Source organism: Rhinolophus hipposideros, assembly GCF_964194185.1.
Source record: "Rhinolophus hipposideros genome assembly, chromosome: 8".
NCBI classification, from domain to species: Eukaryota; Metazoa; Chordata; class Mammalia; order Chiroptera; family Rhinolophidae; genus Rhinolophus; species Rhinolophus hipposideros.
The window spans coordinates 75,807,084-75,830,057 of record NC_138054.1 but is presented as its reverse complement, the minus strand read 5'-3'; the positions used below and the strand labels follow the sequence as shown (position 1 = coordinate 75,830,057).

The 22,974-nt window shown below is 47.0% G+C and overlaps 2 protein-coding genes across 17 annotated transcripts in view; one reads left to right on the top strand and one right to left on the bottom strand.

The window, feature by feature from the left end:
* The window catches only part of EPB41 (erythrocyte membrane protein band 4.1), a 171,959-nt gene extending 153,076 nt beyond the window's left edge, over nucleotides 1-18,883 (top strand). For 14 of the 15 annotated variants that reach the window (XM_081055617.1, XM_081055618.1, XM_081055616.1 and 11 more), the window contains 5 exons: nucleotides 6,227-6,355; nucleotides 11,228-11,329; nucleotides 12,482-12,562; nucleotides 15,135-15,239; nucleotides 15,901-18,883. In XM_081055617.1, the coding sequence (XP_080911743.1) occupies nucleotides 6,227-6,355; nucleotides 11,228-11,329; nucleotides 12,482-12,562; nucleotides 15,135-15,233 (411 nt within the window). In that variant the 3' untranslated portion in view covers nucleotides 15,234-15,239; nucleotides 15,901-18,883. Of the gene's footprint in view, nucleotides 1-4,573; nucleotides 5,024-6,226; nucleotides 6,356-11,227; nucleotides 11,330-12,481; nucleotides 12,563-15,134; nucleotides 15,240-15,900 lie in introns of all 15 variants that reach the window. The other variant, XM_081055620.1, reaches the window with a different exon arrangement.
* On the bottom strand, nucleotides 18,293-22,752 carry TMEM200B (transmembrane protein 200B). Of its 2 annotated transcripts, none has more exons than XM_081055629.1 (2): nucleotides 21,188-21,600; nucleotides 18,293-20,674 (listed from the first exon to the last, which is right to left on the bottom strand). In XM_081055629.1, the coding sequence occupies exon 2, from the start codon at nucleotides 20,652-20,654 to the stop codon at nucleotides 19,731-19,733; it is 924 nt and encodes a 307-aa protein (XP_080911755.1). In that variant the 5' UTR covers nucleotides 20,655-20,674; nucleotides 21,188-21,600; the 3' UTR covers nucleotides 18,293-19,730. The 2 variants fall into 2 exon arrangements, with proteins under 2 accessions (XP_080911755.1, XP_080911756.1); XM_081055630.1 differs by lacking the exon at nucleotides 21,188-21,600 and adding an exon at nucleotides 22,670-22,752 and having other exon boundaries at nucleotides 18,295-20,674.
* Between the last annotated feature and the right edge of the window lie 222 nt (nucleotides 22,753-22,974).

The window sequence follows — 22,974 nt, the reverse complement described above, 5'->3', positions numbered from 1 at the left end:
TTTTCATTGTGATGCAAATAGGATAAGATAGATTTTTAAGCATAACTGTGGTTCTTTCAATAGTCTCTTCAAATATGTAAATCCTTTGCTCCAAAAATAACCCGAAAAGAAAAATACTCTGCATTGCATTTAATGAAATGGCAGCAAACTACCTATAAAACACACATACCCTGCTCTTAATGATATCTGGAATCTCTAATTCAAGGGAGAGGTAATTTATAATTCACAAAGGCACATACGTACACAGGGTTGATAATCCTGAGACATAATGTCTTGAATAAATAATTTTCAAGAGAAAGCCTTTAGGAAAAAATCCCTTGTTTCTCCCCCCTCCAAGAAAAATACTGAATTATCATACTTAGCAGGGACCATTGACTTTTTAAATAAAATTGAGAATTTTCAATCAAATCGTGTTCCTGCTCAATTAAATATTTGACTAACATTCTTCCTTCTCTTATTCTTAAAACCAACTATATGGCCTTGTAGTATAGGCAGCTACCGTGATTCACCGAAAATAAGACCTAACCGGAAAATAAGCCCTAGAATGATTTTTCAGGATGACATCCCCTGAATATAAGCCCTCATGTGTCTTTTGGAGCAAACCTTAATATGAGATCTGGTCTTATTTTCGGGGAAACACAGTAGCTAGTCTTTCTATTGTAGCATCTTTGTTATAGATCCCCCATTAGTCCAGACAAGTAACATCTGAATTAACACCTTTAAATCACATTAAATCTTAGTGTTGGCCACTAAAATGAGACTGCTAAGAGGACTTTGGACAATCTTTGTACTTCTCAAAAATAGTCACAATTGGTGGACATGTCCTTTGGTCCTACTTGAAATCCTTCCTGTCGTCATGGGAAGAAATGATTTAGAATCAGAGACTGACTCGTTTAAATACTAGCTCCATCACTAACTAGTTCTAAGTTGTTTAACCTCTCCATGTCTTCATCTATAAAATAGACATGGTGAATACTTCATAGTGAGGTTGTAAAAAATTAAATGAGAAAACATGTTGAAGTGACTAGCACAGTACCTGGCACATGTGAACATGTAATAATGTTAGTTTTCCTCTTATTTTACTGAGAAAATGCTGGACTAAACAATGGGTCTGGTCAAGTGGGCCACTTTTTATGTTCTTTCTGTGCCTTTTCAGTTTCTGAATAGCACAAGGCAAAGCAGAAGTTCTCCAGTCACTTGGAATTACGTAGTTCACTTTCAGCAAGTTTTTGCTGAACGTCTATTATGTGCCAAAACTGTACAAGAGAGTACATAGTAACATAGCTAAGTAGCATAGCTAAGTAAGTGCTTATCCCCCAGGGAGCTCACAGTCTAATGGAAAAGACTGATGGTTAGACCAGTAATGACAGGGTGCAATGGGAACAAAAGAAGAATGGTATGTAAACGTATGTTCGGTATCCAGGGGCAAACTTTCTGAACTGACGCTTGAGCTGAGCATGGACTTCCAGGCAGAAGGAACAGTAGTTAGGTAGGGAGGCAAAAGAAAGCATGCTTTGTTCTAGGAACTGCGAATAGTTTTGAATTAATGGAGAGAGGGATACGTGTGGAGGTATAACAGGGTGAAGCTGGAGAAAGAGGTAGGATTCAAAGTATTTTCTATGTCTTACTAAAGGGTGTGGACTTTAACCAGAAGGTTATGAAGAACCACTGAAGGGTTTTAAGATGTAAAATGGAATTTTCAAGGTTTCATTTTAGAAATAAAGACGTTAGCAGCAGAGTAGAGGATGTATGTATTCAAGGAAGGTTTGAAATGAAAAGAAGAAAGGAAAAAAGAAAAACTTGAGGGTATTAGTAATAAGCTGAGTGGGGCATTATAGGGGCATGAATGAAGATAGTAAATGTGATAGAAACGAGCAGAAACGGGGATGTAAAGTGCAGCATAGGCAAAATAGTCAATAATATTGTAATAACTACATATGGTGCCAGGTGGGTACTAGACTTATGGGGGGATCACTTTGTAAATTACCTAACTGTCTAACCACTGTGCTGTACACCTGAAACTAATATAAAGTAATATTGATTGTCAACTGAATTGAAAAACTAAAAAGAAACAAGCGGATAGATAAGGGGGATCTTAAAGTAGAATAGAAATGACTTGATATAATCTATGGGAGGTAGGGGATGAGTGTAAGGAAGGCATCAAAGATGATTCTCAGCATTCTGGCATGGAAGACTGGGTGGAGGATGGTGCCATTTACCGACGTAAAAATGATGGAAGACGTTGGGGTGGCGGGTCCAGGCTGCAGCAGAGATGAGTTTAGTGTTGGGCATATTGCATTCCATATGCCTGGGAGGATGTCCAGAAAGTAGTTGGCTGTGAAGTCCAAGAAATCTGGACAACAGAGCCAACTGGAGAGGTTGATTTGACCATATGTGAGAGTGCTGTAAGTGATGATTTAACCCAACTGTTATGTTTTCCTTTGACTTCCAATGATTAACACATATTAGGTGATCAGGAAATATTTGTTGAATTTATATTACTGTGGCTACAGCTGTTATCTTGAGTCTCCTCTGTGTATGCTTTGGGGGGAAAAATTATTGATCTATCTAATTTTACTCAGGAGTTGGTAACTTTGGGCCAATTGGTGCTGACCTAAATAATTTCTTAATTCACAAATGGCTTCTTGGTCACTTGAGTAGACAGATACAAAATTGGCTCTTACTTGATTGATTATCTTAGGTATTTTCCTGGTTATTAATCAGCCTTCTCAGTTGTGAAAAAAATACTTATTTGGGGAAGCCATGAAATTCCTCACCATGTGAATGGGTTTGGATATGCTCTTCACAGTGCTAGACCTAGCATACAGCAATTTGAGAAAGCCTGTTTATCTGTAATCAGCTGATCTTTTTTTGGATAGCTCCGTAACACCTTGTTTAACTCAAAAGAGATGGTGAGAAAAGTGCCCTGGAAAGTACAGTGTGTTAATAATATTACAACAAGTTCATTCGGTGTCCTCCGGGCTCTAGCATATTACAGGTGCTCAAATTATGTTAATCGAATTAAGTGAATCTATATGGTACTTTAGAATTTACAAGGTGCTTTCAGATATGTTACTGTATTTTGCCTTCAGAACCCTCTGAGTCAAACCAAGTATTATTCTCATTTTTAAGTATGAGGAAATTCATATACCCTTAGCAAGAATATTTTATGTATCGCTGATACATCTGCAGAAAGTTTCTGTTGTCATTTCTCACCATTTTTCATGTCCTAAGTAATATTCAGAATCAATCATTGACAGACCTGCCTACTCTAAATTCAGCTTGTACCACTTTGGGATGCTCTTGACTGTTTCAAGATGGCTTAGAAGAAAAGTTGGTCTGAAGTTCTTGAACACACTGCATCTTTTCTTGCCTCCATAGGGCACTGGTTTATATTCATCACAGTGTCAGCTGGTTTATAAGTGAAGGAGCAGCAGTGATTGTTTTTTTTAATATCATACATATAACATGATTTGAGTAGTAAAATGTGCAAGCTGGTCCAAGCATATGTCATTTACACCGGGAACACCTTTTTAAAAGAGTGCCTTTATGTTACTAAGTTCCTCTGTGGTATGTAATATGGTAAATTGACCTTACCAAAATTTCAGGCCTAGGTTGGCAAATGTACCGCTTTCTGGTGAGCACTTGCAGATGTTACTTTTCATGATATTTGGCCTCTGTTAGATTGTTCATTTTTCAAATGGCTCATCTTCTTTTCCTACTAGTGTGAGTTCCCTCTCTTCTTTCACCTACAGCATCTTTCTTTAAACTTTAGGAATAGATCCCTCTTCTGTGACGTTTTCTTCTCATCCATGTTCTCCTGGAAGTACTTATGTTAGGTCTGTTTTACCTGTGATGTGAGGCATTTAGCTCAGGAGGAAACTCTGTGTTTCCAGAATTTAGGTATTCCCTTAGGGGTTGAAGATGTGTCATTCATCTGTGAAGAATTATCTCTCCGCTACTGGGTCACTTTTACTCTGTTTACAAAGAAATGTTTCACTATTTTTGGTAATTAGGTTTAACTCATGGCAATGATTGGATTAAGTCTGTGCTGATGTACTCGTCTTCTATAGCCCTACCAACCAAAGACCAGATTTTAGTTTCTCCATTAGGTGCTAGTAAGATGATACATATGGCTTGGAGATAGGGAACATTTTTCACCCTGAGCAGGCCCCTCAGTATGTTTTGACTGACTCACAGACGCATTGTGCCCGTGTATAGTGATGAGTTGGGTATTTAGGAATACTCCTTTAAGTATAAAGAGCATGTATTATACAGGAGAAACCATAGTAATGCAGAGTGCTTGGTACTAGGTGAAGGACATCGAAATTACTTCTCAGATTGACAAAGTTCTAGAAATAGGACCAAAGTAAGGCTGGAACTGCTTGAGCTGCTGATATGTTTAGTGAACAAGAGTTCTTCCCTTTGACCAACTGAGGAACTAAGATTCTTGGTTTATATGAGTATTAATATTTTTGAGGCCTCTTAAAAATCATTGTTGATTCTCAGAGTTCACTATATTCCCCATTTATTCCTAATCTTCTTGCTTCTGTATATGTTCATTTGTTTGTAGAATGTAAATGGCATTCGCACTGAGGAGGTGGCTGCCGTGACCAAGGGGCCATCTACCAACCCTGACTTTGAAGGGGAGGGCCCCACGCATTCATTAATGCCTAGTAAGAGCCAAATGACCACCCCGTCGGAGTCTCCGAAAAGCTTTGACTTTGGCTCCCTCTCCATAAGCGGCAAGGAGACAGAAGAGAAGGAGCAAGGGGCCGCTGGCAATGTTGATACTAAGGAAATGCCAAGAGGCCCCAGTGGGGAATGTGTGGGAGTGGAGGAACAGGCCAGTGCCTTAAAGTTCTCAGTATCACCAGCCTCCTCTCAGCTGCAGCTTGGTGACAAAATGGCAGAGAGTAGTGAAGGACATGTTCCACCAGGAGAGCCCCTTGGAAAGCAAAATGGATCGTTTCTTGACTCTCGTGTGGGTAACCAGTTCCCCATCCTCATTCGAAGTTTCCAGGTAGAAACTGATTCAATGATGCAGGTCTAAATGACTCACTTTGGGAGAGGGCCTGATCTGTTCTTTGGACGAGGTGGTGGTGATGGTGGTGGTGATGGTGGTGGTGGTGATGGTAGCGGCCTCTGCTTTTCTTTAAAATCACAGAATAAAACTGAAGCCCTTGATTACTATAAGGAAATGTATTCAGAGTAATTGACCCCATGGCTTAGAAATGCTTTCTCCCCTGATGACTTAACAAGACCCTTGGGGGTAAATTCCACCTGTTCATCTTTATGAAGCTGGTATGTGTTCCTCTTTTCCTTGCTATGTGAAGAGGTGAATTGATGAGATTTCTGTGATGAGGAGCCTACAGTGTTCTGAGACCATACTCAAAAATTCAAACACTCTGAATTAAAAGGGGTCACTGATTTTATTGTGAGAGTTCATGCTCCGAATAATTATTTGTGTAGCCACACAGCACAGCCCGCCACTCCCACTGACCCCACTCCCATGGGCTTCTGTGATCATAGGCACTAATCTCCTATGCTAAGGTGGATGGCCGCTTAACTTTATCACAATCAAATGGTAGTTTTAGGGTGATTTATATCTTGGGGAAGGTGAACTGATGGACAAGAATTCTTGCCTTTGACATTCCACTAATGTTCATTCTGAAATTCTGAGATTAATCACCAGGTGGTGGTAGAGCTGATTACTTTCTTTCCAGTTTCCAAATACTGTTTCTTCTCAGTAACTCCACAGTGAACATCTGACATTGATTTGAAAGAAGTTAATGAATTCCAGGGTAATGCATTTCCATGCCACTGCTGTTTCATGTGCCATTTGTACTTAGCGGAGGAAATGTGGCTGATTTTCTTAATGGTACAGTCACAAGGACAACAAAAGTGACTGCTACTTGGCAAATAGTTTTACATTCAAATTCTGAAGGTCAGTCCATAGTGTTTTTATATCACCAATCATAATTGTCTGATCTTACAGCTTTCCATTAGGCATATGAATGTGATTACAGTAATGCTGTTCTTTAATATCCCTCATGATTTGACACCTTGTCAGAGCTGCTTTGGAACAGTGTCCAAGTGTTGGGCAGAGATTGAGCTAGGTCTTTGCTTGATTAGAGCTATCACTTTGATCAGATCAATGTCAGAAGATTAGTTCTCCACAGTCCTCAAAAGATTCTGGTAACTCTGTTTTTTTACTGCTTCACAGCCTCCCCTGGTGAAGACTCAAACTGTCACCATCTCAGATTCTGCCAATGCTGTGAAAAGTGAGATCCCAACCAAAGACGTCCCCATCGTCCACACTGAGACCAAGACCATCACTTACGAGGCTGCTCAGGTAGGACACAGTCTGAGGTTTCAGAACCAAAGACTGGAGTAAACAACCTTCCTTCACAGGGTTTCGAATCATTTGCTGCAAATCGTGCTAGGCTTTTCTGGCACGGTTCTTTTTAGAAGACATCACTGATCTAGGGATCTCCCAAATTACTTTATTAAAAGGCAAATTGTCTTGGATCTGATTGCTATGTTTACCCAATCCACTTAGGAAAGGCAGTGTAGTGTAATGGTTAAGAGCATGGGCATTGGGTCAAATAAACCTGAGTTGAGGTCCTGGCTTCTCCATTTGTTAACTTAAGCAAGTAACCGAACATCTCTGAGCCTTGATACCCCATCTCACCCCGCACCTCCTCCCCGAGTGACGTTAGTACCTATATCTACCTCATGATTTTGTTATGGAGATTGTGTAAGACGTAATACCGATTGTATCCACTTGAGCACCATGCCTGAAAGCATACATAACAGGTATAAGAATCGTAATCAATTTAATACAGTTAAATTAAATTTAAATCACATAAGAATTTAAAATTTTTGCTTACTTCCTACTTTCAATAAAATTTCTTCTTCATTTTTGGTCATTTGCGTGAGCTAGGGTTGCTTATGTGGAATTGTTTTTCTTTCCTGTATTTTTTTTTTTTTTTAATCCACAAAAGTCAAAGGTAAGAAAAACTTTTCCCTCTATAAACTTAGCTGTTAAATCATTCCTGCAACAACTAGTTCTTGAGCTTTCATATATTAGGCCAAAGCAGTGTACGCGGTAGACACAGGCCCTACCATCTGGAACTTACGTTATAATCAGAAGACAGGCAATAAAACACATAAATAAATGTATAAATTTCAGACAGTGATAAGTGCTATAAAGAAACTAAAATAATGAGTTAGACAATATGGGATTACATGAAACGTTGTTACTTGGGATTAAAATAGTCAGGAAAATCCTCTCTGAGGAGGAGACGGTTTGGCCGGGGCCTGCAGGATGACGAGCTGGATAACTTTAAACAAATTGCTGATCTCTTTACGCCTCTGGGTCCTCAGCTGTAAAATGGGGATCATACTACCTACCATTGCAAGATCTGGGGGAGGATTAAGTGAAGTCATATCTGAAATGGTAGCTAATGCTTGATGTACTCGTAGACATTCGGTTAATGTTAGAATGCTTCCCCCTTCTCTCTCTCACGGTCTAGAGTGTGAAATTTGAGTTTGGTAAATAGTGAGAGGTTGCTTAAAGTTTTTGAACAGTGGTGATAAAATGGCCTAATTAAAGCAGTGATTTTGGAAGATGATTCCTAGAGCTGTGTGCTGAATATATTCATGTAGGGGGATGCCTGGAGCAGGTCTGGGGAGACACTTGCAAAGAAATGAAGTGTAGCCTGAGGAAATGAGAAAAAAGAGCTGTGTCAAGAGAGACAGAAATGAATGAATAGGACTTGGCAGGGAAGGGGACGGAAAAAGGAAGGAATAGCAAATTAAGATTGTGCACACTATTAGGCAGAGGATGTAGGAAAGAATTACTTGCTCATGGGAGGGAGCCCTTTAAGTTGTCACTACCATGGAAACAACCTAAATGTCCATCAACAGGAAACAGATGAAATAAATTATGGTACATCCAATTAAGGTCATTCTATGCAGCTATTTAAAACAAAATGTCTGATGGGAATAATCTGTGTGACAAATTGGTAAATGAGAAAGCATAATGCAATATGGTGTAAATACCACGCAGAAATAAGTACCTGACACATATTAAAGACCAGTAATCATTTGCTATTGTTATTATTTACTTATTTGCTATAAGTATTTCTATTTCTGTTTTTATTATCTTGCCAGTTAAGTAAGCCCAGGAATCTTTTTTTTTTTCTTTCTTTCACGAGTCCCACACTTTAGGACACATGGTGAGGAGACGGAGAACCGGAATAGGGTTTTACTGTTCGTGTGTGTGCGCGCGTGTGTGCTTGAGGTCAAATTTACATACAGTGAAATGCACAGATTTTAAGTGTTCAATATGATTGATTTTGACAAATGTGTGTACCTGTATAATCAAGACATTTGGGATACAGAACATTTCCATTATTCCTTTCTTTTATAGCCTTTTCCAGTCAATCCCTACCCCTCTAGGCAGCCTCTGATTTCTATCACTCTAGGCAGCGTCTGATTTCTGTCACCGTAGCTTAGCTCTGCCTGTTCTTGGACTTCATATCAATAGAAGTATACAGTAGCACACTTTTTTGTCTGAACGTTTTTCAGATTTATCCATGCAATATGAATCCATAGTTCACTGTTTTTTATTGTTGAATAGTATTCCATTGTGTGAATATACCGGTTTGTTTACCCTTTCATTTGTTGATGGACATTTGAATTTATTTCAGTGGGACAAATATGAATAAAACTGCTATAAACATTTATGTGCAAGTCTTTCTGTGGGCATGTGTTTTCACTTATCTTGGATAAGCACCTAAGAGTGGAATTGCTGAGTCACAGGAAAAATGAATATTTAACTTTATAAGCAACTGTCAAAGCTACAGTACCATTTCGAAGAAACATTGGTAAGAGGATCAAGGAAAGAAAGGCTGATGTGGGAAGAGTAAGTTGGAAATCATAACAGCATCTCTTCCATCTTCTACCTTCTTCAGAGACAGAAGGGGAGGAGTGAGGGGGTGGATGGAAGGTAGAGAAAGATAGAGTCACAGGATTAGTGGAGAAGGAGCGCTTTAAAAAGGTTTAGACCTCCTGGCACGCAAATTTATATTCTTATAACAATTTATAAAATACTTTTATCTCTGTAATCTCTTTTCATCTTCGAAACAATGCTATGCTGGAGACAGAGAACATATTACAGTATTGCCTGTTATAAATGAGAAAACTAAAGTTCAGTGAAGTCAGAATAACTTGCCCAGTTATTTAAGCTGGAACCCAAAGCCTAGTCTTCAGACAAGAAGTTTCTTGCCCTAGGTGCTAGTTCAAACACTTTTAACTGTAGAACCTTGAGAAATTATTTAACCTCTCTGGACCTCAGTTTTCTTAACTGTACAGTGAGTATATAATAATAAGACCTACTCAAGGGGATGTATAGTACACCATAGGGAATATAGTCAATAATGTTGTAATGACTATGTTTGGTGCCAGGTGGGTACTAGACTTATCGGAAGGATCACTCATAAATTATAAAAATGTCTTATCATTGTGCTGTACACCTGAAGCTAATATAAAATAATATTGAATGCCAACTGTAATTGAAAAATAAAAAATATATAATCAAAAAATAATAACAATGGGACCTACTTCAGACATCGAGAGGTATGATTGAGATGACGGTTGTATTATGTGCTTGGACACAGTAGTAGTACAGTAAATATTAGTTAAGTCTGAATCTGAGGCAGATAAGTGAGTCTAGGCTGAAGAAAGTGTCAGTGACCTAGCCAATAATATACCTGGTGTGATGGTGGCATGTGTGTAAGACAGGTGACACGACCATGTTCCCTCTCTTTGTTTTGTCTAGATTCCTAGCTGGAAGGGAACCCAGCTAGAGACTCTTCTTCCTAATTCTCTTCTCCTCCTTCCACCCTTCCACTCCCCTTCCTTCCCCCCGCCCCGCAATATCTCTAAGTTTTGCCTTAATGAAATATGGTCCCACCCATAAAAAAAGTTGGAGGCCTCTGCTTATAATACAAATGACTTATATAAAGAGGCAGAGAAAGATAGTAACCTAACACAGTTTTTGCTGCAGGATTCTTTATGAAAATTATTGCAATTCTTTAAATGCCCCTCTGAGACAGTGTACAATCCCTGTATTTTAGGTCATTATTCTCTGAAAATCATGTTACCAGCCTCCACCCTCCCAGTCTCATTTATTTCCATCTTGGTCATGGGGTTCTTAGCAGCTCCGAGGCTAACCACCAAAACGATGACTGATAACTGTTCATCAGGCTGTTTGGCCCCTGTCAATCATCTCTCTTTTTTGCTAATGTCATTTCTCAGCCTGATCATAGTATGTTTGTTTTCGTCATCAGAAGGTGAGCTCCAGAGAGACAAGAAGCAGCCACAGCCCTTGTTCTCTAGATGGATGAGTTGTGTAGCTTGGCATTTATAATATTTTAAGCGCCTCCTATGATAAGGAGGATCCATTTCAATAACAGTTTTGTTGTCAGAAATGTCATTGAGATATTATGTGTATTTCCTTCCACTCTGCCTTAAAGGGACATTTCCTATCTCATTTGCTCCAGTCTCCCCTCTCCATCTTCAAAGAAGATAGTCTGAGATTCCTTGGTCCCTTAAGTCTCAGTAAGGACTTTTCTTGGTCCTTTCTGGAAAATTCAGCCTATGATTCAGAACCTGCCCGTGCCTTAGCAACCAAGAGTTTTACCTTTCCTGCCTTGGGTGGTGTGTGAAGAGTTCCAGATTTGTAGAGGACAGTTGCCACTCATTAGTTTTAAGTCCTTGAGCAAATCATTCACCTTCTCTGAGCCTGAGTTTTCTTACCTGAGCGTGCTGATAAGTCTGCCCTTTCTGTTTATTTTGCAGGGCTCTGTGACCATCAAAAAAGATAGTGTTCCAAAGCCATTTGTGTACTATAAAATGCCATACGCATGTACATAGTTATTGGCACCCTTGTTGAACCTATGGCTGCACTCTGCTGCCTCTTTCTGACCCACTTCTGTCACTGACCCAATGCCAAGCGCAGCTGGGCCCAGTCAACTTTTTTAGAAGGAGCCTTGTTGCCAGGTCATTTATTTTGGTTATCACTTAAGGGATCACTGTCAGGGAATCAGGCTTTCGCTTTACAATGTACAGCTGAAGAGCAAAGCCGCCTTCTGCAATGTTTGCCCACAAGGCTTCCTGCGAGGCATGGTCACAGGGTGTGCTTCCTTCCCTCCTGCAGACTGAGGACAGCAATGGGGACTTGGACCCAGGAGTCTTGCTGACAGCCCAGACCATCACTTCGGAGACCACCAGCAGCACCACCACAACTCAGATTACCAAGGTAACAGGCCAGCCAGAACTTCCTTCTGGAGCCCAGTGGCATGTCAGGCTTGCTGTCTCTGTGCAGGAAGGACCCCAGTCCCCAAACAAGGATTTTCTGCTCCATCCCTACTGAGCCAAGTTATTCCAGGTGTCCCAGGTGGAAAGGCCCTGCTGCTGTCCCCGGCAATAGGCCTAGGGAGACCCTGAGAGTGTCCCCGCCTACTTAGCCCTCTCCTCACGTCACATGTGGTGTTCTTGTTACATATCCGTCTGTCTCTTTGCTCAGTGAGTCCCCTGTCTGGCTATGGAGGAAAGTTTAAAATGTCAGATTAAGGGCAGGCGTTGTTGGTATTAATTATGCAACCGTATTTTCCAAGCTGAAAATCAGAACTTGGGGTCTAACAAAGAATTTTTATGTCATGTCCAGGATCGAGGTCATGGGAACTATCGTTTAGATGCTGAAATATTGGAATTATTAGAATATTGCTTATGGGGGCCAGAGGGCCAACATATCTAAAATTAGAACTGCTCCCAGGAAATCAAGGATAATCCATGTTTGTTGAAGCACTAGAGGAAAATGTATTTTCTTATCAGTAAGAAATCTGGATTTCTGACCAAGCTCATCGACACACAGCTGACCGGAAGCCAATTACTTACTGTATATAGACCTTGGTTTTCTTCAGGTGTCAAGTAGGGAAACCTACCCACCCTGAGGGAATTATCGGAGGGTCTCTTGACATCAGTAATATGAGAATAAAGAGCCCAATGTCAAGCTGTGTGACATTTTTGTTCAGCCTTCTGATTTGTTTTCCTCTTGAAAAATAATCAAATAAAATACACAGGAAAAAAACGAAACACCTATCTGTCTTTTTCCTCCCAGATACTACTCAATTTCTGTGGTATATGGGAGAAAGAAAAAGAGAAAAGTAAATAAGTAGAGAATTGTGACTTTCTCTTTAACTTATTAAAGATTTTAGCAATCCAAGGGGCTTGAAGTATGCTCATTTAGCAGGTCCAGCCAAGATTTTGAACACATAGGTGAGAAAACTATCCTATCCAATACCCAACAGCAGATTCAAATTTGGGAGTGGAGCTTTCAGAATAACCTCTTGCTGTTTCTTTTTCCTTTGTTTTCTTCCTTTCTCATATGACTGCCTCCCTATGGTTTCAGACTGTAAAAGGTGGGATTTCAGAGACCCGGATTGAGAAGAGAATTGTGATCACAGGAGATGCCGACATTGACCATGATCAGGTGAGAATGCTGAGGAGATTCTGGGCATGTGAGGGGTCCCTGGGCAGGAAGATGGATGGATGCACAAGTCTCCTCTGCCAGCTTCACCTCCAGAGAGCCCCCTCGGCTACTCCAACTTTTAAGAAGAGGGACAGAGGGAATCAGACCCTGGAGGCCTGTGTGACGGGGCCGCCGATTGGGGAAGCAAAGAAGTATAGTGAAAGAACATGGACTTGAGACTCAAAACGCCCGAGCTCAAATCCCAGGTCTCACCGTATTCTGGCTCTTCACTCCCTGGGTCTCAGTTTCCTCATCTATAAGATGGGCATTTTAGCATCTTCCTCTCAAGGTTGTTGCAAGAGTCGAGTGAGCTACGGATGTACAATGTGTGGCACATGGTGGGCTCCAAGTAAGTGGAGCTGTTGCTGTTCAGGGGATATTGTGGACCTGAACCTGTGCTGGAGACAGTAGATGGTATCAAAACAAAAGGGAGGTGTGATCTCTACCCAAGGCCTGTCATAGCTGAGGAAACATGGGCTTGGCCTGAGAGCTGTCCTAGATCTAGCACTAACTTACTATATGACCTTGGGCAAATCACTCTACCTCTGATTTTTTTTCCTCTCCTAAAGAGAGTAGGTTGATCTAGATAATTTCTAGGCCCTTCTGACTGCTAAAATTCTATGATTTTATATTAATTAGGTGCTAATTGTGTGCTACAAGCAATTAGCAAATAATAAGGTCAGGATTAATGTTCCCGGTTCTCTGCCTGCTCTGGCGGGCGGTGAGGTTAGAACAGTAAAGCTGCAGAGCAGAGGGGGTGGAAGACACTGCATGCAAATGCTTCTGGAATCATTGACAGGAGCGCTGGAGCAAGAGTTCTGTGGCCTTTATGCTGATATGCTGAGTGCTTAAAAAAAAAAAAGAAAAGAAAAGGAAAACTGAGCTGTAGTTCCCTTGGTAGCAGGGTTGAGACTCACAGCTAAGAATCTAGGCTCCGGGACCCAGCTGTAAGACTGCAAAGCCCAAGTGAGGGGCCTTGCAACCTGTGTGCCTCAGCTCAACGCATCCTACTGCAACCAGCCTGCCCCCCCGACACCCAGTCTGGTGTGATTTGAGCCCCTGCTCTGTGCTCAGTCTGGGCTGGACAGCAGGAGCAGTGGGAAGGGAAGGTGTTTGGGATTTGGAGGGAGACAGACCTGGGTTGAATCTTGACTTCACAATTTATTGGTTGTATGCCCTTGAGCAAGTTATTTTACTTCTCTCAGATGTAGTTTCACCATCCTTAAAGTAAAAATAATCCTAGGTTTCTTCCAGGGTTGTTTTGAAAAAGGGACCGGCACACCTGATAGCTCAGAGAGCTGCTCCAGGCTCCCTCAGTTCTCCTGGGCACTGAGGGATACCGGGAAGGGAAGATAAGGTGCGGGCAGGGAGGCACGGTGAGGAGGACGGTTCAGGAGGAGGAGTGCCGTGCAGGCTTTCAGAGAGAGCTAGGTGAAGGCAGGAGTAAGCAAAGGGAGGACTTGGGCTGGGCCTTGAAGCATGAGCAGATGCGTGGGGCAAAAAGGGGCAGAGAGGGTGAGCAGACCTGTAGAGGTTGTGGTTCCAAGAATGCCTTTCATGGAGTCAAGAGACCAAAAGAGGGGTTTCCCTTCTGCCCCTCCATGGCCCTCCCAGGGATAGTTCTTCAGAGGCAGGGTCACAATCAGCTGGTCAGATCTAGCTGGAGTCCTTTGTGATGGGGGTGGGGGGCCTGTCTCTGAATCCCCGTGCCACCAGCCTCCGGAGGCTGTGTTGGGCTCATCCACCTTGGGGTGCTCTGGGCTAGAGGCTCAGAGACTTGCAGCCCACGGAGAGTAGTGGCATCATTGCTCGTCTTTCCCTCTACTCCTGCTAGCTTTTCTAAAATGATCAAAACGCCTCCAGATGCTAAAATAGGGTTCCCCCCCCAAAAAAAATAGAAGACAGTATGGTAAAGAGGAAAGTCTGATGGACTTAAATTAAAACCCCTGTTGCATTACTTACAAGGTATGAAACACTAAGCACTTTATTAACCACTGAACCTCAGTTTCCTCGTCTATAAAATGGAAATAACGATACTTCTCTCATTTGTTGGGTTGGTGTGAAGATAATAATAATGTGGTTAGGCCAGTGCATAACGTGGAATAGATCCTCCCACTCTTCCTTCCTTTCTTCTCCCTACTTTAGCCAAAGACATTCCTTCCTTTTTGTAGCCCGCGTCTTTATTTTCCTTCCTGGTTACTCTGGGCTGAACACAGATTTTGCTTTGTCCTTTAGACTCACTTCTCAGTAAATCCTCCCAGACCCCCCCAGGCAGGTGCAGCCATTGTCCCTGAAGTCCCCCCCGATTCCTTGAAGGCAGCTTTAACCTTCTCTGCCTCTGTGTTTTCCGTCCAGGAGCCTCCCTGGGGAGGATAGAGTGGACAAGGTCATTATCAGCTTGGCGTGGCCGAACTGCCCTGGTGCTGCAGACAGGATCGGTTTGCCAGAGAAATGCTCTCCCATGACCTCTGCCTGCCTTCCTTCACCCGCCGGCTGCTTTCTGCCTGATGGGTGTCCTTTCTGTCTTTCACAGGTCCTCGTACAGGCCATCAAGGAAGCAAAGGAGCAGCACCCAGACATGTCGGTGACCAAGGTGGTCGTTCACCAGGAGACTGAAATCTCTGAGGAATGAGCTCAGGTAGGGGCTCATCTTCCTGGGGTGGAGGGTGCTCACTGTCCCAGCCTAGAGAGCGCTGGACGGAACCCTGGCCGCTCCGGGAACCATCCCCACAACGCTGCCCACCCTGGCGCTTGATACCGTGAAGTCAAGAGAGGCTGATGAGGGTGACAGGGGCTTATTAAATATTTGGCTCCAACTAAAGCGGCTGGGTCTCCCTGTGTCCTCCTGCCCTTAGCAGTACCAGCAAACGTGGGTGTCAATCCCCATGCACCTCCTGAATCTTCAGGCAACCCTCTGCTTCTCCACCTCACTTTTCTCCTCTTCTCTCTGCTGCTCTGCTCTCGGCTATCCCAGAGGAAGAGAACAAAACCAAGAAAAGGAGGACCAGGCTGTCTGGAAATGGGGCGATTGGAGGACAGGGAAGAAATGGCTAAAGTTCCATAACCAAACCAGAGCGTTGGAAGCAGGGGAGTTGCTTTTTGGGAGACAGGGATCCAGATAAATTTGTGCCTAAAAGTAGTTTGCACATCACTTGAAGAAGCTACCAACCACCAGGCAGGCCTGGGTCCTGTAAAACTGCCCAGGCCTTGATTGTCATTTTAGCCACAAGAACTTGGCAATGGGACTGGATAAGAGGCTCCTTTGCAGGATTTAAAAACTTTGCTTCTCTTTCTTCTAGGAACTGTTTACCCCCGACTCCCTGCCCGTCTCCCATCCAAGAGAAAACCAGCAAAATGACAAAGAAGCTAAGCTGCAATAGTCAGACTTCAGACTTTCAAGATTATTCTAACCACCAGAAAATTAATTTCATTTTCTATTTGGAGTTTATACCAACAGAATCTTCTAGATGTCACTGATCCTTTGGAATACCTTTTTCTATATTGTGATACCAGAAATTGTTCAACTTTTCACTCTATGGACTGTTTTTAAAGAGCTTTTTGGTTTTTTTAATGGGGTGACTTGTAACCCCTTCAACCTATCCTCTCCCAATTTATTTCCAACCCAGATACTGACAGGGTCCACAGAATTCTTTGGGAAATCCTCCAGACTCTGTCAGCTGTGTTGGGGGGCCAAAGCCAGCTTATTGGGGCTGCCTTGCTCCTCCCCTAGTTTCATACCCTTTGGATGACAGCAGAAACTTCAAAAACCAGCCCTCTCTCAGAACCAATGACGTGACTTTACCGGAATGTCAGGCAGGGTGGCTGCCCTGATACACACACCCCAGGAAAATGTCCCTGTCCCTTTATGGAGGGTGGTTTTGGTGAGGCAGAGACCTCTACTAAGAATGTAGTATTGCTTTTCCTTCCTCCCTCCTGTTCTTTCTTTTTGAAGCTTCTTTAGATCAAAGACATCAGAAGTCGCTTCAGATATATCTGATACTGTGAATGTTTGAACAGATCCGTGGCCTTCACCTCCCCACCCTCCCTCCCCTTTTACCTCATCAGAAGCAGTAGCTCTGTTAAGTGCTCCCCCACCTCCCATCTCAGGAGACCAAAACTCACGGAGAAATAGGCACTTTGGGCCAAAAGTACTAATGGCACATGTTTCGTGGTGATTTTGGCAAAGAAAGTGAATGAGGTTTTGGAAGGGTTTTCTAGTTCTGGGAATGTGCACTTCACACAGGCGCGGTGGGGTTTACCTCAGTCAGATCTGGCTCAGAAGTATTTCCAGGTGACTGCCCTGGGCCTCTTCTTTAATCCTGGGATGGGAAGGAATGTGACTCAGGAGGTTGTGTACCTTGACCTGTCTTCTCCCCACCAGCACCCGCCTGCCAACAAGGGAACTGGCTTTTAGGGGCCATCCTTCCCACAAGACCCCACATGCTAAGGGGTATAGCACCAGCTCTGCTCATTCCCACTCACCAGCTGAGCCCATCAGGTTTTGTAGGCTTGGTTTTAATGGTGGGTTTGGCTTTAATTTTTTGTGTGTTGTTTTGGTTTTGAGAATGAGGACTGATGTCCCCAATTCCACCATTCCTGGTACATATTTGGGGGCATTTTTATTAAGTAGGGCTTCTCTAATGTTCCAGCTTGCTTCCCACAAACAGATATGCCTGCAAGTTCTTAGAATCCTAATTCTAGGACAGAAATGAATTCATGAGGTAGACAGTGGGTCAGAGTCCGCAGTCCCAGGGGGCTACGGGCAGTGAGCAAGAGAGTAGTCTCATGCCTCTGTCATCCACGGTAGGAGCCAGTGGCGTGTCCAAAGTGTCTCCTGGCTGAGTTTTGTTTAGACGAACTCAGTTGGTTTGAGCTGATTTCATATGCGTGCATTTTTTTTTTTTAGTAGTAGTTATGTGAGGTTGTTATTAACCAACAGGCAGCTTTCTCTGGGGAAGGGCAGGAAGAGCTCAGGTGGGATGTGTGACAGGCTTGGGGAGATTGTCATATCTCAGGAACAGATTTAAAGCCTGTGGGCATGGCATCTAAAATGATGGGGTTTTCTGCGTAATGCCCAAGCCCGGGCTGTGTTGCCAGGAGTGGTGGTGAGGTCAGAAGTCCAGCTCACATCAAACAAGCATGTAACGTGAGCTCACTTCCCAGTGGCCTGCTGTCCTGCTAAAAGCTACTGTGACTCCCAAAGCCGAAACCTGTGGAATGAAGAGGATGGGGAAAAGGAAGAGAGCACAGTGCACTAGAAATCTGGCAGACTGAATATTCCGTGCTATCCAGATCAGTGTGGCAGCTTTCAGAGCACGGGACCATGCATCGGGCCAAACCCTGCCCTCAGCTCTGTCACCAACTCATTACACTTCTCCGTTCTGCTTCCTTGTCTATAAATTGGACCAGAAGATCTGTAATGCCCTTCCAGCCCTGAGAATCCATGATTTGGACAAGCTAGCAATAGGGGTGTCCTTCCAGGCCTCTTCCCCTTTCCTTCCTCTCTGGTAACAGATCTTGGGGTTGGGCAATAGTTTGGGTTTTTTTCTTCCTGCAATTGTCTGTGTGTGTGAGAGAGAGAGAGCGAGAGAGAGAGGGAGAGAGAGAGAGAAGAAAAACAGACTCTGGCCAGGTGGAAATGCAGAGGGGACTTGGCAGCAGTTTTCTTAAAGTGACTCAGACACACCACAGTAACAACTCTCACTGCGATTTTATTTTTATTTCACTTGAGAAATAAAGACTTCCTCCAAGCCACATGAGGTCTCTGCCACCCACCCACCTACCAAGCTAGACCTGCATTTTATAAGCTGAGGGCCCACACAGCCTGGCTGCAGAGGCCTGTCAGGGCATCTTTGTCCCCCTCCCTGGGCCCTCCACCGTATGTTCTGCAGGGCAGCCAAGGGTGAGGGGACAACAGTCCCCCTTGGGAAATGGAGCCAGAGCTGTGGCCTGACCAACACCAAGAAATGCTCATAGGAAATACCTGCCCAGGATCTCAGCCCCAGACTGGTGGTTTTACAAATCTTTCTCAAATGTATTATTTTGGTGACAAAAATGAAGGAGCTTTGTAAAATTTTTAAAAATTATGAATCATATCAAGTAGTTGTTTACATTTCTTGACAAAATAGGAACTATGGCAGCAGAATCAAATTGGCAAAATCCTTAGATTAAATAGGCAATAATTAGGTCTGCTGTTTTGGCCTTTTGTAGTAAGAGAAGTGGCTGTAGTGTTTAGATATGTGTTTGGTCTTGCTTCTTGTACTGCATTTTTCAATAAACTTTAAAAAAAAAAAAAAGGACTGAATCTGAGGATTAATCAACTTTTAAAGTTCTCTTCCCCTACCAGCAATTTGGGAAATTTTAGACCCCAATTCAAGCCATTTTCTAAAGGAAGCTACCCACATTGGCCAAAATGCAGCTTGAATGTTGTATAAAAGGATTTCTGAGAATTGGCGAATGCTTTTTGCCAACTGGAGGGAGATTTTTGCGGCACAGACCATGACAAAGGAGAGAAGGGGGCTTCTCACCTATTTGGGGAGGGTCTGACCCCTCAGCATGAAGGCATTGGCAGTAGGGTAGCTTCAGTGGGATGTACCCTGCGTGGCTGAGGGAAGAAAGGGTTCCCATCCCAGATGGCAGTGAAGGCGCTCAGTTCTACCCCATTGCCCATCTTACCAGAGGTCCAAACACCATCACCAGTGCCACCTTGGAGGGAGCCTGTCCCAGCTTGTAACATCTCAACCTGCCTCCCAAGTCTTAGGGGGTCCTTGCCCACCACTCTGGGATTGCCAAAGATACCAGGTGCATCTCCCAGTCACCCTGGCTTGGACCTCTGGCCGCCTCAGGTACCTGTCCAAGGCTAAGGCCACTTGGAGGATGAAGGAATTCCTGAGGCTGAGGCATGCTGGTCTCCAGACTCCACATTAAAACACATTTTCTCCAGGTTATTGACACTTTGTGCAGTTGGCTATTGCCTGCCATGTCTCAGGATGCCTTAGCAGCTCCGGGCCCTGGGTCCCGCGCATCCATTCCCCAGTCTGGGAGGTGACTGAAGCATCTACTAGACGTTGGGATTCCTGGGCCTGTCACCACGGTCCACGCTGCGGCCTCATAGCAGGTCGCCTGCTCCTCAGACCTGGGCCCTCAAGTCCCCGCCTCCTCCCAACTTGGCATAACCCCCCAGACTGAGGCGGTCTAGTCGTGGCCAGCTTCGGTGAGCACAGTCCCGAGCTGCAGGGGCCCCAAGCAGGAGCTCCCCAAGGCCCAGATCCAGAGACTTGGAGTGTTCAATGCAGGAACCAGAGGGCTGCACGGTGATAATCACATGGCCAGTCTGAGTCCGTGGACCCCAGGGTGGGGGCAGCCCCGGGCCCTTCAGCGGGTAACTGTTGAGCAGGGCAGGTAACCCCAAGCGAGGATTAGCAGGCTCTGAACGCAGACTCCGCACTGACGGGACAGGTGAGGTACCCCGACGCGGGGACAGGTCCCAACTTTCTGGCTCCGCACAGCCTATGGCTCGGGGAGTCCTGGGACCGGGGCTGGGAAGGAGCGCGCAGTCCCAGCCCGGGCCGTCGGGGGGCCGGAGCGCCTGAGCCCGAAGCACCCCCTGGCGAAGCCGTCGCGTCTCCAAGTCGCGGTTCTCGTAGAGCAGCGTGTTGGCGCAGATGAACACGAACAGACCGACACCCATGACCACAGGCCCAAGGAGCCGCAGCCGCTCGTGCGGGCCATGGGCCCGGCCGGCCCCGCGACCCTCACGTCGCAGCTCGCTCACAGGGGGTGCGCTGGCATTGGCAGCCCGGGGCCCCGGGGCCCCTGTGCGGTGCGGCCAGTAGCCGGCCACCGCGATGCCCATGCCCACCAGTACCACGAGCGCCCCCAGCGCCGCGAAAGCCCCCGACGGCGAGCGCAGCCGCAGCCGCGCCCGCACTCGCAGAGGCTCCGGCGGGGAGCGCGGGAGCCGGCGGCGGCCCAGGCGGCGGCCCAGGCGAGCGACGCGGCCCTCGGGGCTCCTCCGCACCTCCCCGCAGTCTCCCGGACTCCCGACCGTCATCTTGCCGTCGTCTGGGCGCTCTGCGGAGAGAAGACGGGAGGCAAGGACTCAACCGACGGGCCTAGAGTCGGAGCGCGAGGATGGGGGGCAAATCCGAGAAGGAAGATCGGGCTGCCTCGCCCAGGACGCTTGGAGATCCCTGGCGGCCACCCCCGGATTTTCCCGGGCTGCCAGGCGGGGAACCGCCCCCACTCCGGTTTTCCGCAGCGGCGCTCGGAGCCAGGGTTGCGCGGCAGAAGCCCGAGTTGGCCCGGCCCGCGGGCGGAGAGGAGGGAGGGGGGCGCCGGCTGCTCCCTGGCGCATCGTTGGCTGCGGGGCTCCGGCCGCCTGCGCCCTCTTCGCCAGCCCGCGGGTACCCGGCCTCGGGAGGTGTGCGGCCGCCAGCAGCAGCGCCTCCAGGGTAAGTCCTGCCAGGGCGCGACCTCAGCTCCGCACGTGGCTGCGCCGTAGTAAAGGAGGGAGGTGGCGCGCAGACCGCCCGGTCCGCTGGGGTCGCTCGCGGGCCCCGCTTCCCCCTACTGCGCTTTACATACCGCAGCGTAGGAAGGAGGGGGTGTCACCGACTACAGCCTCTTCCTCCCGCCCCCTCCTTCCAGACCTCCTCAGCCAGCACAGAAGCTGCAGCAGGAGAGACTTGAGGAAGACTCCGGGAAGACCGCTCTGACCACGACCAGCGGCCGACTCTGCCCAGAATTTCTTTAAACCCCGCGCGGAAGAGGCTGCCGGGTTCCCCAGCAGCCGGGCTTTGGCGGGCAGGAGGCAGGGAGCCGCGGGGCCGGGCGCAGGGTTTTGTCCAGCGGACTCCCCTCCTGGCTCTACCGTCGGCCGGGACAAGGCTGTTCCCAGTTTGCAGCGTTTCCAATTCGGGCTCTTCGGGATGAATCATCCCCCTTTCCCGCCGCCTGGCCTCCTTTCCAGCCTCCTCCGCCCGAGGCCTCAGTGGCCCGCGTCCCGGCCGGAGCAGCACCGCCCCTCCGCCTCGGGCCGCCCCGCTGAAGCCCCTCCCGGCTGCTGGTTCGACCTGGCCTGCGGCCTGGAGACTGGATCCGGGCCGAGGCAGGAATAACAGGGCTGCGTGTGGTGTGGCCCCCACGGAAGGGAGGGTGGGGGAGGAAACGGGGGGCCCCTCCCAGGCGCTCGGAGCCTCAGGAGAGGAGGGTTAGGACCTTGCGGTCCAGTAGTGCACCCTCACACCCCCAATCTAGTTTCTAAACAGCTCCAGCGCTGGAACCCGCCCCTAGGCCCCGAGGAGGAGGCCTTGCTACCCCACCTACTCCCCATCCGCACCCCTGAAGCTCAAAGCAGGACATCCATCCCTGCCTCCAACAGGAGAGCTGAAATCTCAGGGCCTAGCATGGAGCCTCAGCGTCTACCGCGTCTACAGCCGGCTTTTCATAGATAGCAGGCATCTGCAGCCCAGAAAGCAGCCTGCCGGAGTCACACCGCCACCCAAGGCGGAGGGCTCCACCAGGACCGACGCCGAGCCTCTGGACCTAGCCCAGCGCTGGGCACTTCTCGGCACAACCACAGAAGCTTCCTGGCAGGAGGCGAGGCCCATTCCACCCTTGTCTCTGAATGTGGAGTCCTTTCCCCAACCCCAAGCTGGCGAAGTGACCACCCCGCCCCAGGCCACAGCTGGCGCCCCAGCCCCAACTCCGGAAAGGTCACCCCTGAGCCCCCGTGCGACCCTGAGGGGAGGGAGGCGCAGGCGTGCAGAGAGGTGGAGACATGCCTCAGAGACCCCGAGGCTCTGGAAGGCGAGTCACGCTGGGGACCCTAGGGAGGCCGAAACTTGGAGACACAGTTAGAAGGTCCCAGGGTGCGGGAAGTTGCTCGGGACCAGGTCCGGGCACTCCGGGATCCCGACTCCGCCCGCGTCCACACTCTGGCCGGGAAGAGGGGGGTGGGAAGGGAGGACCCGGCTCCCGCCCACCCCGGGACCTTTCCGGAGGGCGGGGCCCAACAAAAAGTTGAGGAAAGTGGGAAACGAACCCCGGGACCCTATTTTTGCTCACCTGGCGCCGCAGCGCCCGGGTGGTCCCAGTCCGAGTCCGCGCGCCACGGCTCGCGGCACTGCCGCGGTCTCCACGGAATCTGGGCCCCCGGTCCCGCCCCTCCAGGGCCCCGCCCCGCGCCTCCCCGGCCCCGCCCTCCAGGAGCCGGGGGTACAGTCTGGCCCGCGCCCCGCCAGGCTCCGCCACTGGAAGAAACAACAACTCAGGTCCGAGGGTCGCAGGTAAGCGCCCTGTGCGCGCCTGGTGACCCAGAGGACCGGGGACCCTAGTCCCCCGCTTACGTCATTCGCAAAGGGCCGGGAAGG